This window comes from Medicago truncatula, chromosome 2 (genome assembly GCF_003473485.1).
Source record: "Medicago truncatula cultivar Jemalong A17 chromosome 2, MtrunA17r5.0-ANR, whole genome shotgun sequence".
In the NCBI taxonomy this organism is placed as follows: domain Eukaryota; kingdom Viridiplantae; phylum Streptophyta; class Magnoliopsida; order Fabales; family Fabaceae; genus Medicago; species Medicago truncatula.
The window spans coordinates 49,516,153-49,529,437 of NC_053043.1; the positions used below are offsets into that span (position 1 = coordinate 49,516,153).

At 31.1% G+C, this 13,285-nt stretch overlaps 1 protein-coding gene across 1 annotated transcript; it reads right to left on the minus strand.

Moving 5' to 3' along the window:
- Nucleotides 1-5,660: 5,660 nt before the first annotated feature.
- Nucleotides 5,661-7,167, minus strand: LOC11441994 (histidine-containing phosphotransfer protein 4). The gene is made up of 5 exons (XM_003597629.2): nucleotides 7,006-7,167; nucleotides 6,679-6,809; nucleotides 6,515-6,583; nucleotides 6,291-6,362; nucleotides 5,661-6,061 (listed from the first exon to the last, which is right to left on the minus strand). The coding sequence occupies exons 1-5, from the start codon at nucleotides 7,063-7,065 to the stop codon at nucleotides 5,941-5,943; spliced, it is 453 nt and encodes a 150-aa protein (XP_003597677.1). The 5' UTR covers nucleotides 7,066-7,167; the 3' UTR covers nucleotides 5,661-5,940.
- Between the last annotated feature and the right edge of the window lie 6,118 nt (nucleotides 7,168-13,285).

Genomic DNA, 13,285 nt, shown 5'->3' on the forward strand with positions numbered 1-13,285 from the left:
GCTACAAATTTCTAGAAATTCAATACAAAGGAAAATGTATAATTTTCTAAGGTACCACTGCACTTTTGAATCTTGTGGACACTCACTTCTTTTAAAAATAAGGAACCTATGTCATTGATTGGTAGGAAGAAATGAAATGAAATTGAGTGGGAATGAAATAAGGATGAAGCTTAAAAAGAGGAAGGCCAAGGGAAGTAGTAACAAAAAAGAGAGAGTGGTCACAACTGATTTTGAATTTAAACAGAACGGTTCCCTCTTATCTATTTTTTAATAACAAAGTCAACCCCTCAACTTTTCATTGGACATGTGTTTCACTTTATGATTTACATGCAATGGAACAATATAATGGCTCCTTAGCCAAGTTGTACAATGGCCATGTTGATGGCAACCATGAATATCAGTGTCCATTTCAACTTTGTTCTTAGATAAATTACTTTGATATTACTTGCCCATTTAGTAATCAACTATGACGCATTGTCACCATATAGACGATACTAACACTGACACGACGACGTTAACAATATTTAAAAAAGGACACACATTTGTTGATCATCGAACATGCCTTTACTTAATAGAAACTTTAGTGGAGTAAAAATACTAGTTCTGAGCTTCCTAATTGCATGGTCAATTGTATATAAGTTAATCTTATAAGTTATAATAGAACTTATTTGTATTAAGAGGTAAAAAAATTAAATGAGTGAACGAACCAATGTTAAAACTCTTGAAATTGAAAAAATTTAAAAAATCTCATAATTTAGCCAACTCAAATTACATGTAGCACTTTCTCCGGTGCTACATGAAGTAATTCAACTGCGCTCATTTTTTATTATTTTAACTCTATAAACTATAGTAAGATATGGTGCACATAGAATAACAAAGAGGGGAATAATCAATCATGTAACCAAAAGAGGGAAAAAAAATATAAGAGGGAAAATTTTCAATGATTGACATAAGAATTTTGCACTGCATCTTGGTGGTCCTCGTCATTTCTTTCTATGCAATCACAAAAATAAGTGTATTTGGCTCCTATCATAGGAGAAAGAAGTATTCTAATGCATAAAGATTCTTTATGCATTAATTCTTTCCTTTTTATCCTAATACTTATGCTACAACATGGAAGTGACAAGACCAGAGAGTATTCTAATCTCCAGCACAATTTAACAAACCCTCTCATTCCTCCAATGATATAATTAATTTCTTTAATATCTATCTATGTGCTCACATCTACTCCTTTGTAACAAATTAAAGAAGTGGAATGTTATGTTTTAGGTGGTGGAAGAGGCTCAGAACCTTGTTTTTCTGTCTTTTTTTTCTAGACTCAGATTTTTTTCTCCCCCTCTTATCGATAACTCCTATCTTATGTTGCTAAGAATTCCACCCTGGACTATGATAAGGGGTAACACTTGGGTGACATAATATTTGGTGATATTGCTGGCATTGATAAATTGCAATGTCATAATCCTTGTGAAAAAGAGAGAAAAAATCGACTTGTGACATTGTGGTTGATCAATGTCACCAATTCTATGTCACCCAAGTGTTACCTGTTGGAATGGAATTCAAGTGCGACTGGTTAGTCTTGTGTCAACTGGAATGAACTATTTGAGTGTTATTAGAGAGGTGAGCGACATACCTATTACCTTAATTAAGGTTATTGGATATATAAAACTCTTGATAAGAGGTTTATAAAGAGTAGACACTTCTCACATTATAAATCGATTTTGTAAGAATGAATTAGACCCAATATAAAATTGACAAATTTACGAAACAAGTATAACACATGGCAGCCTAAAATGACATTTGGTGTTTAAATATCTTTGAACTATAAATTTATTTCAAAGACAATAAATTTAAAATCATAGCACCAAAATTACTGTTACATCTTAATTTTTTTTAAACAATAATGTTGCATCTTAATATTACTTCATACAATTATGTGGTTATAGACATTTACACTTTTAGTGTATAGTAGTAAAAAAAAAAAAAGATTGAAAAAAATTGGGCAAAAAAAAAGCATTTTTAAAAGTAAAAACGCAAACTCACTTAAAATCGAACGAGTTTATCGTGTATAGTTTCCTAATCAGATACATTTGAATTGATCTTTGACAAGGTCTAACATCATCGTGAACGGTCTCAACGATATCATCTTCAACTTTGACAACATATACAACCTTCTTAAAATCTTGAATTTCATCCTTCAAACGGTTTTCAACTATCCCATCATCATCTTCAAGAATACATAATCCTAAGAACAAATTAGTTCATTATAGCTAACCATGTTATCATCTTGACAACGTTGTTCCCATAGTCGAGATGTCGGAGGAATTGGACAATCCTTCTTAATATACGACTATTGATTTTGATATGCAAGTTAAATCACTCAAATTCGAAGCAAGCTTCGATTTTACAAAAGACGAGTTTACCACGAGTTAACACTAAACTTACACCTAAAACCGTAAACTCAACGAATTTATGAGTTAACACAAGAATTTGATAACACCGCTAAATAAAGCATAACACAAATTTGATTCTTGACAATGTTGAAGTGATTGCATGTTTAATTTTGTACCAGAAAACGTTTGCCTACCAGAAAAAAAGTATCTCTATTCTTTCCTTTTCCTTTCCTCATCAAGTAATATGCTCCGACACGAAGCCCTGTAGGAATTGATGCATAGAGGGGTTAGTTGATGCTGCTTTCTACTGGACATGTGTCGATCTGTCAATGATTTACATGGAATGGAACAACAGTGACTTGTTAGCCAAGAATTGTATGATGGCAACCATGAATGTTAGTGTCTTTTTCTACTTAAATATACTACTTTGATATTACTACTTATCCATTTAGTTATCAACTATGAAGGCTAGATATTTTAAAATTGGGGTAGTGTCCTTATCAAAATTATATCGGATACCGATACTTTATGGATATATGTTTCAAAAATATTAGAATTTATTTATTTTTTAAATATTTTTTCTGGTTACATATGAAAATACTTCATAAGTACATGCGAATACATATTATAAGAAAGATTACGGGTATAAAAAATATGAGAGAAGATTAGAAGACTGAGACATCAATGTAAATATACATGGTTCACTTGAAGAAATATGATACTTAAAATCTTAAAGTTAAAAGAGTTGTCTCTTGATGAATCAAGTTTAAAAACGGTGTTTCTTTATGAGTGATTATTAAAATGCTTTTGAATTGTGTGTTATTGCATAGAGACAATATTTGTTTTCATTATTTTAATTATGGCGGGGGTTAAAATATACGTTTTTATTTGTTGTAATTTTATCATTATAATTATGTATAAATAAACAAAGAATGAATAATGTCTCGTTCTTTACAAGTATTCTACTAGTATTTTTTTTATAAACATTTTAATGTATTTATGTCATATCGTATCTTGAATTTCAAAATATTCATATATCCACATTGTATTACACACGTACTGCACATTCTAACTTCATAGTTATCAACTATCAAAGTGATAGAACATACATTGATTTTATCCAACAAAAAAGTGAGTGTTAAAGAGAGTGTGTAGAAATAAGTGTCGCTAACATTGCTCTATTGAAAAGATAGACTCTAATGGGTATCGAACACCACACACACCAAACTTGATCCTATATAGTTTATCAACATTTGCATGGAATTGCATGTAAGTTAACCTCATAATTTAGTAGAACTTCAACTACATGCAACACTTCCTCAAGTCCTACATGAAGTACTCCATTCTTGACAATTTTTAACTGTAGAAACTGTATTAAGATATGGTGCACATACAATAACAACGAGAATCATCAATCATGTAACCGTAAGAGGGGGGAAAATATGAAGGAAAATTTTGAATGGTCCTCGTCATTTATTCCTAATGCTTATGCCACAGTGAAGTGTCAAGACAATAGACCATACTCACTCCTTCTTCCAATGCTATAATTTCTTTAATATCTACGTGGTCACACCTAGAAATTTGGAAGAGGGTCAGAATCTGGTTTCTCTGCCTTTTTCTTGACTAAGATATTTTTTTTTTCTACCTCTCGTATCAATATCTCCTATGTTGATAAGAATTCCACCGTGGTATGTGATAAGAATTCCACCTAGCGAATCCATGTACAATTTTTACTCTAATTTTTTCCATACCAATAATAGTTGATTCAAGTGGTAAAGGATACGGACACATTGAGGATGTGGTCGGTGGTTCAATCACTCGCTTTTATGTATAAAGAAAAACTAGTTAAAAGGGAAGAACTACTTATCGTGTGTGCCAACTATCCATTAAATTTCTCGAGATTAGTTATTGTTAACAAACGGTGGATACTTCGAATCTATAACATGGTTATAATTTATATATATAAAAACTAGTTACATTTCAATATTAGTACTTCCTATAATATCTACTTAATAGAAGATTAAGCGTATGTGCAGAACATTCTTACACCGTTCGTGCATAGTAACTAAAAAGCATAGCACAAAATTAGAATCTTTACATGTTGTTGAAGTGATTTCATGTTCAATTTTATACTATTTTAAAAAGTGAGCGGAAGATCTAATAACATTGAAAGGGACATGATTGAAATGCAAAGTGCCTAGCTGCTAAAAAAAGTATCTCTATTCTTTCCTTTGCATTTCCTCATCAAGTAAAATACTCTAATATTAAGAGTTAGAAAATTGACTCAAAATTTTGTTGTGATTATGGAAGAAAATCGTGGCACGATTTTGGTTCGCAATTTGGAGTTTGGTTTTGTAAAAAAATCATGGCACAATTTTGAAATCATGATACAATTTTGGATCAGGTTTTTAGTACTGTGTTGTACGAGCTCCAAATCGTGATGAGATCTGGGCAAATAGTGATCCAATTTTGCCTGAAGCCGAACACTATAAAAGGTCTTCATTCATCATATTTTGGGTAATCTCATGTAGCCAAAGTAGGAAACTTTTAAGGAACTTAGAAACTATGAGTTGAGTGTCTTTTGGTGAGATTCTTGGGTTGAGAAACAATTGTAAACACTTTGTAAGAGTGAAATCATTGAGTCTCTCTTGATCACGGATAGAGATTCGAAAAAATGGTAAAATTTAGATTTGTTCTAATCGAAGAACTTTTTGAAGTTAATATCTTGTAACCCTTGTGTATCTCTTTGTAAATAAAAACTCGTTGATTGTAAAATGGAGAGATCTTTCTCCTCCATACATAAGTCATTGTTGGGCCAAACTTGATGAACAAATTTGATGTGTTTGTTTCTCTTTTCTCTTTATATGTTGCTTGTGGTTTGTGTTTTACACTAGGTTATTAGATTAAATTTAGGTATGTTATTGTTGTTGTTGCTTAACTCTACTTTAATATTGGTTACTACCTTCCTTTTATTCCACACATTTAAGTATATTAGTATGAGTTTTTAATCCGAATTGGGGTTAGTCGAGGTTGTTTTCTCATTCACAAGTGACATTTATGTGTTATTCTTCTTTTCGGGCATTGGCAGCATCAATTCTTCTACTCATCATCATCTTCACATAGAATCCACTGATTTTATTGAAAGCAGCTAGCTATGATTGCCCACTAATCCCAACTTTTGTTATGGCCGCCAAAATTTTATCTAAATGTCGTCTACAGATTTTACACATATTAAGAAATATAATAATTAAAAATAGGGGGGAAAGGGTATTGCAAACACATATGCCATTCAATTATATTATTTTCTTTGGACAAAAGCCAATCACTGATTCATGGAATCATGAGGCTTGTAATACACAAACTGCAAAACTAGTCATTTGACTATGCCAACAAATTGACCTCATGTGGCCTACCAAACCAAACAGGCAATTTTTCCTTTCCAATTCTAGTGGTGAATACTTTACATTTTCTTTCTTTTCTTTAGGTTACAAAATTCACCAATTACATTTTGCATGGCTTCATTAAATTCATATATATCTCTATAAGGTGTTTACTTAGGGCGACATGCTCTATCCAATGGACCAGCTTGCCTAGCCAGCTGAAAATAAGTTTCAAGTCTCTTTCTCAATGCTGCATACTCTCTCTTCATTTGTTGAAAGCTCTTCCTACATCTGCATATAACACAAAATAACACCACTTCCATCATTATTTATTTAGGATGCATAGAAAAATAAATATCACAAATTTTCAAAACTCTCATATTTATCCTTTTCATAGATAAATTAGCTTAAAAGATTTTTTTTAGAAAAAAAAAAAGAAGAAAAATCATATAATTCCTATTCTTTGAATAAATGCCACATGGTTTGTTAATGAACATAGATTTAATGCAAGCTAAATTACCCTTCTGCATTTCCTGTCCTGCAATATTCCCTAATTAGAGTTGATTCTGCTTTCACCTTTTTGGCCCCAATGCTGCAAACCATAATAAAACAAAAATATATTAAAATATGTAAAGCAACATATATAGTGTGCACCTGATGAATTATAATATATAATAATTTACTCAATCCTAATTACTGTTATTATTATTATTATTATTTTTTGACTATTGACTGACTATATACCTTGAGCTGCTTCCTTTAAACTGGTGCATGATTGTGTCCAGCTTGTTGAAATCCAGTGGACTCCTCTCCCTATCATAAGCACAAAAATGACACCAAATTAATTTTTAAATATTAATGTATAGAAAACACAAAATATAATGAAATTAATATAATTATTAACTTACAGTGTTTGTTCCAAGCTAGAGATAAGCCTAGATGAATCACGGTAGTAAAGAGTGACAATTTCCTCAACAAAATTAGGATTAGCATCATCTTGCAATTCTTCAAGTTGAATAAACTGTTCATCAAGATGTCCCTGCATATGGCCAAAAGTATTTGATTAGTTAGATAGCCATCAATGAAGACACATTCACGTATGATATTATTATTTGGTAACTTAGGAAAGTGCATATTTGAATTAGTGATTATGAGTTGATGTGGTATTTCTAATGATTGGCAATGAAAAGAAGAAGAAAAGAAAAATGAGAGCAAGTGACAATTAAGGAACCTACCTGATCAAAGAGGGACTGTTTCATTGCAGCAAGTTGCCTGCGAGAATTGTTTCTGTCCATGATTGATGATTAGAAGAAGCTGAATGGACACAGAAAGAATAAAATAAGGGAATGAACAATGTTGTGTAACTAGTTGTTGTAGTTGGAATTAAAATACATGATTTTGAAGTGAGGGTGTGGCAGGGTTTTTATAGCACTCAAAAAATGTTCTGTCCTATGCTTTTTATGCTATACATGTGTAAGAGAATCTAGTGAATGTGATTCAATCATGTAAAATTTGTCACTTCATACGGCACTACTAGTACTAGGGGGAGTGAAATGTGAGACCATGATTTAGAAAGGAATAACCAAACACTCCATCGAGTTAGTACATCCATCTGTTCCATATTAGCAAGAATTTTTTGTCGTCTTTACTCTCTTGCGAACAATAAACTAGCTACGGTGTCAGAGATGTTTGAGTTAGGGTGGGGGGTTGAAGGTGAAGCGTGGAGTGGCGTAGGAGGTTATTTGCGTGGGAGGAGGGGCTGGTCTTGGAGTGTGTGGAGCGGGTGTCTTCTTATATATTGCAGGTTGGCACGGTCGATACACTACTAGAAAAAGCAAAATTAGTGAGGGAAATTAGTGACGGAAAAAATGAAATTCCTCACAAATTTCTTGGTCGCAAAATTTAGTGACGGAATTAGAGAGGGATTTTACGTTTTCCCTCACTAATTTTTGTTTTTTAGTAGTGATAGGTGGGTGTGGAAACTCCATACATCGCAGTGTTATACTGTGAAATCAGCATACTCGTTTTTGACGGTGTCTGATGTCAATCTAAATGAAGGTTTCGATAGTTTCTTGTGGCTTAAATCAGTTCCTTTGAAGGTGAATCTTTTTGTTTGGCGACTCTTTTTGAACAGATTACCTACCAAGGATAATCTGTTTAGGCGTGGTGCTCTTGATGCTGCTCAATTATCATGCGCGGCCCTGTGCGGTGATTTAGAAGACAAAGATCATTTGTTCTTTCAGTGTGATGTGTACGGACGCATTTGGCTTTTGGTTTCAAAATGGTTAGGAATTGATTCGGTTTTTAATGGTACCATTTGTACTCATTCTCATCAGTTTTGTGGTCTTGGAGGTTTTTCCAAGAATTCAAAGATAGTGTTTACTATTTTATGGATTTCGGTGATTTTTGTTGTTTGGAAAGACCGTAATAATAGGATTTTCCAAAACAAGTCAGAACATATTGAGAATCTAGCAGAAAAGGTGAAACTCCAAACGTTCTGGTGGCTGAAATCGCACTATGCCTTGTTTGATTTTGAGTATTCCAATTGGAGGCTAAACCCTTTATGTTGTATTCAAGCTTTACTGTAATTTTTTCCTGTTTTGTTGGTTCTGGCTTAACGTTGGTGTAATTTCTTTTTAACAGCTTTTCATAAGCACACCTTGTGCTTGAGGAGCTGTCTGTTTTTCTTTAATATTATCTATTAAAAAATTATAAAAATATTTATCGAGACGAATCCAACAATATCTTTTATGATATTATTTATCTTTGTATATTAATAGAAAAATATGGTCAAAGTATATCAGGTCAATAATACACATTTTCAAATAGGTCATCTAATATATTCACAAAATTTACAAATAAATTTTTTATTTATTTAAAAATATAAACAAGGTTAAAATTCATGTTAAATCGTATGTAAAGTTTTATTCACTAAAATTTTATTAAAATATAATCTTTTTGACATATATATATATATATATATATAAAAACTAACTTGAATGGTTTAGATACATATAAAAAGAAAAAAGATCAAGGAACTTTTTTTTTAATGTTATATCAAGGTACTTTTGTGCTCAACTACATAAAATAATTTTTACCTCTTAAAATAACTAAGATTCATTTAAGGAGATTACATCTTAAAAATATATTTTTTATGCTTATGCATTAGGGATCAACAAATTGTTAAAGAAACCTAAATATTATCATATGTCTCATGCACATAGATATTTTATTGTAGAAAGGAATTTAGTGTCACATTCAAACAGAAAGTTCCTTTCCACTAAAGTACTGTATATATGTAAATAATTAAATAGATAACCATGTGTGTGCAATCAATTAAGCAGGAAAAAATGTTTAATACTTATAACTTATAAGGACCTTCCTTCAAAAAAAGAAACTTATAAGGACCATTAGCTATGGACACATGACTTGTACGGAACGTGGGACCTTTCTTTGAGCTTCCTGTTTGTTGTGAAAAATATTATTTAGAGAAAAAAACACACACATATAAAGAAAATGAATTGACATGATCCAAAATTTTGTAAGAGATAACACGAGTCTATTTTGATTTAATCAAGGTTTTTGGGAAGATCCCTAAATTTAAATGTGGGTAGCAACGTTTATACTCCCTTCGTCTCATAATAATTATCTTTTTAATATTATTATTTTTTTAAAATAATTGTCACTTTAGAATACTAATGCAACATTTATTATTTTTTTCCATTATTATACTCTCATTTATTGAATTTCATTCAACTTAACTACTCCATTAACTACAATTAATAAGGATATTTTAGTAAATGATATTAATTTTATCATTGATATCAACACAATTAATAATTTCCTTAATAATCGTGCACAAACATTAAAGGACTATAATTTAGAGACGTAGGAAGTAACAAAATAAAGAGTTGACACTAACTTTATGACTTCTTTCAAATATGAGAAGTGAATTAATATTTTGTAATAACAATTGAAAATTTATTTTCAAATTGGTTTTTCTTTTTAAGATAATGACATACCTTCCTTTAAAATACTTTTTTAATTGAAAGTTTAGTCGAAAGTTAGATAAAGTTTGATGATACGAAAAATTTATTCGAAAAAAAAAGTTAATTAACTATTATAAAAGTTTAATAGAAGGTCACATAATCATCTCATATTTAGCAACCCACTATAATGTGTTCAGTGTCACACTCACTCACACCACACAAATGCAATGCCAACCATCTTGTCTAAAAATGAGATAAAGAAAGGTTATTGACGGAAGATGATGAAGATGCATTAACATATTCCATCTCTGCTATACGGATGCATAAAAAGAATAATTAGGAATGAAATTCTTTCCCTTTTTTATAAAATAAAATGAATAACAAAAGGAGACAGACATATACCAAAATTAGCATATGCCTTGCGCTATCTAGTCTCAACTTTCAACTCAATTTACTTGATTGCAACCAAAAGAAAAATTAACTTTGCACAAATAAAAATCAACTTAAAGAAATTCCTAAAACAATGTTATTGGGCATCGCATGAGACAAAGAATTTATCTTCAAGAGGGACCCTAAAGTAAAAGCATGCTTACGACGCTTAATCTTATAATATCCTTCTGTTGCTATAACAAGGAATTTTTTTTTTTTTACCAAGTAACAAGATTTAATTTCCGTGTTTGAACCAATTGGTTCAGAAATATTATTATCTTTTAATATTTTGATAATAAGAGAGTTATGCTAGGTTTACTTCTGGTTTGACGTGCTATTATTTGGACCATCTGGACGTCCCAGAATGACCTTGTGTTTTCTGGTGGTGCTCGTGGTGTGGAGTCTTTGGTGGATAGAGCGAAACTCTTAGCTTGAAAGTGTTTCCTGGCTAAGTGTCCTGCTAGCTCCTGCACTTATCATGAGTGGGAGGTGCAGCCCGTCCTTTGTTGACAGTGGTAGGGTTTTTGTGGTGGTGGTCCTGGGGTTGTGGGGGGTTTGGGTGGGTTTTTTTTTGCCTCATCTTTCCCGACCTGGTTCCATGGGTCTTCTTTGTGCTTTTTGATTTTGCAGGTGCTTTGCGGGAGTGGGGTGGTCTCCCTTTGGTGATCCCTCCCAGGTGGTGTTCCTTGCTCTTTGTTTTCGAGTTGGGGGTCGTGTTTCTCTTGTTTCGGTTGGTGGTTGTTGTTTTGGGTGTTTTTGTTATTTTGGGCATCTTCAGATGACCTTTGGTGTATTTGTACTATTATCATTTATATATATATTACCATTCAAAAAAAAACCTTACGATTCTTTAAATGTGCAAATAAATTATAGGTCATGCTAATTTGTGCCCTAAAAATCGTTCACAAACCTTAAACGACTATTATTTTGAGATGGATGAAGTGTTAAAGCATGGATTTGGTCCGTCGTTAGAAAGCAACGAGGTTTTGTTCTTACTGTTTGAGGACATTAAGTAAAGTGCAGAGTGTGTCTTGAACCAAAGAAACAACTCCATATGGATGTTCACCGGCTATTGACAAAAGTGAAGCACATTATCATTATCGTACAAAACGTTTTCATTTTATGTAAAGTGTGTCTTACTTTACTTAATGGAGCTATTATCTGATCTATGTTAAACACTTCATTTACTCTCTTTGGTTCATCAAAGAGACATATTGCATTATTTATTACCATATAAGAGATTCTCTAGAAGTTCATTAAAGTGATACGAGGTTTAAGCGTGAAAGTCAATTTTTTGATGAAAATTGTTTTTGAATCACACAAAGCCATGGTAAAAAAAGTGTTTATACTCTACCCATCAACTTAGGTTTTTCCCTACGGTGATCTACAATGACAATAAATCTTTCAAAGACTCTTCAACAGATCTTGTAATACTCTGATTCTCATTTGCATGTTTGTGATTATGTGAAATTAGGGTTTTTTTTTACTTATAAATGTTAATTTTGTCTTGTGATCTTATGAATGTGTAATTTTGTTTTTTCAAGCATTTAAGTGCTACAAATTACTGTGTGAGAGATTATACTATGTTAGAGCAACTTAGAATGGGGGAAAACCAAATCTAGTGTTCCTCACATATGCGAGCGAATATATAAGTGAGAAAATATTATTTTGTATTGGAAAATGCTAACGTGTGCCCTTAAGGCACAAGTTAATTAGTTAAAAGTGGAAATAATTTGCTCAAAAAATCAATACATTAGAATTTAATTTTTTTCATTTTGATTAATTTAATACACAAAATTTAAGAGAATGTTTCTACTTTTATTTTTAGATTGTTTAACATATGCCTTAAAACATAAGTTAGCAAGACCCTTTTATATTTGATTATTATAGTAAATCTCTCCTTGTGAGGGGGCTAAGTTGAGAAGTAAATTGGTTGCTATCCCTTTTATGAAGATATTTTAGAAACTAATTTTAAAGAGTCGCCTTATAAATTGACGGTTACACGTGTAAAATAACACTCCGTACATCAATTTCTAACTTCAATCATCATACATGTTGGATATTGCATGCACTACGTGTTTTAAGTAATGTTTATGTTTCATAAAAAGAAAAAAAAGTTGAGAATGTTGTTGATTCCATCCATGATAAGACACTTGCCATGATTTAAGTGGGATACTATATATTTTTCTTTTAATCAATTCTAGAACTAGAATGAATACTAATACTAATACTCTCTACAAACAACCATAATTAAACACAACTTTTTTTTGACAATTCAACTTAAATTTTGTTTCTGCGTTTTTAGACTTTACTCATTGATATATGTAAGATTAGATTCACCTACAAATCAAACGATCGATTCCGTATTAAAATATATCATCAATATTACGTATGTATTCTCTCTTTTCTTTTTTGAAATTCTCTCTTTTTCTTAAATCTAGCATTTTCATTTTAAATATATAAAAAAGAATCATATTTTCATTCATCATAACTTTAATCCATGATCTTTACCCAAGTTCTCACACCGTTTGTGAAATAAAAGATATTATCACAAGAAGTTTTAAGAATACAGATAAAATAATATAATTAAAAAAATTGTCAAACATTTAGCAATTACTATTAATTAATTCCTACTAAAATAGAATAAATATTTGATAATCAAATATCATTTTCTTCCTCGTGTTAAGAGATAGAAACGTAAATATATTTAGTTCAACTTAGATAATTTTTACACACGATCCAAATTCAAAAAATATATCTTATAATTAAAATAATTTTGGAGGGTGTTATACGCACCACACCACTAAAAGAGCTGTTAAATAAATCCCAAATCTCTAAGTCTCACTTATTAAGCCTTATATTCCCTTAAACATGGGTCTCTTCTTTAGGGAACTTCATCTTGACCTTGTTTTATTATGTCATTATTGTTTTGTGGATCTAGGTTTGGGGGGATTCATGGTGCCGATAAGTTTTTTATGTAACTTTATCTATAAAAATAATTTAAATTTCTAAAATAAAATTGAGAAAAGAATTATATTTAAAATATATATATATATATATATATATATATATATATATATATATATATATATATATA

Bases quoted from the DNA above. Each gene is read 5' to 3' on its own strand.
- LOC11441994 (XM_003597629.2), bottom strand. From the start codon at position 7,065: ATGGACAGAAACAATTCTCGCAGGCAACTTGCTGCAATGAAACAGTCC. The intron at 6,363-6,514 runs GTATATAGTCAG...TATGGTTTGCAG, and splicing joins TTTAAAGGAAGCAGCTCAAG to CATTGGGGCCAAAAAGGTGA. The intron at 6,062-6,290 runs GTAATTTAGCTT...TGTTATATGCAG, and splicing joins AGGACAGGAAATGCAGAAGG to ATGTAGGAAGAGCTTTCAAC.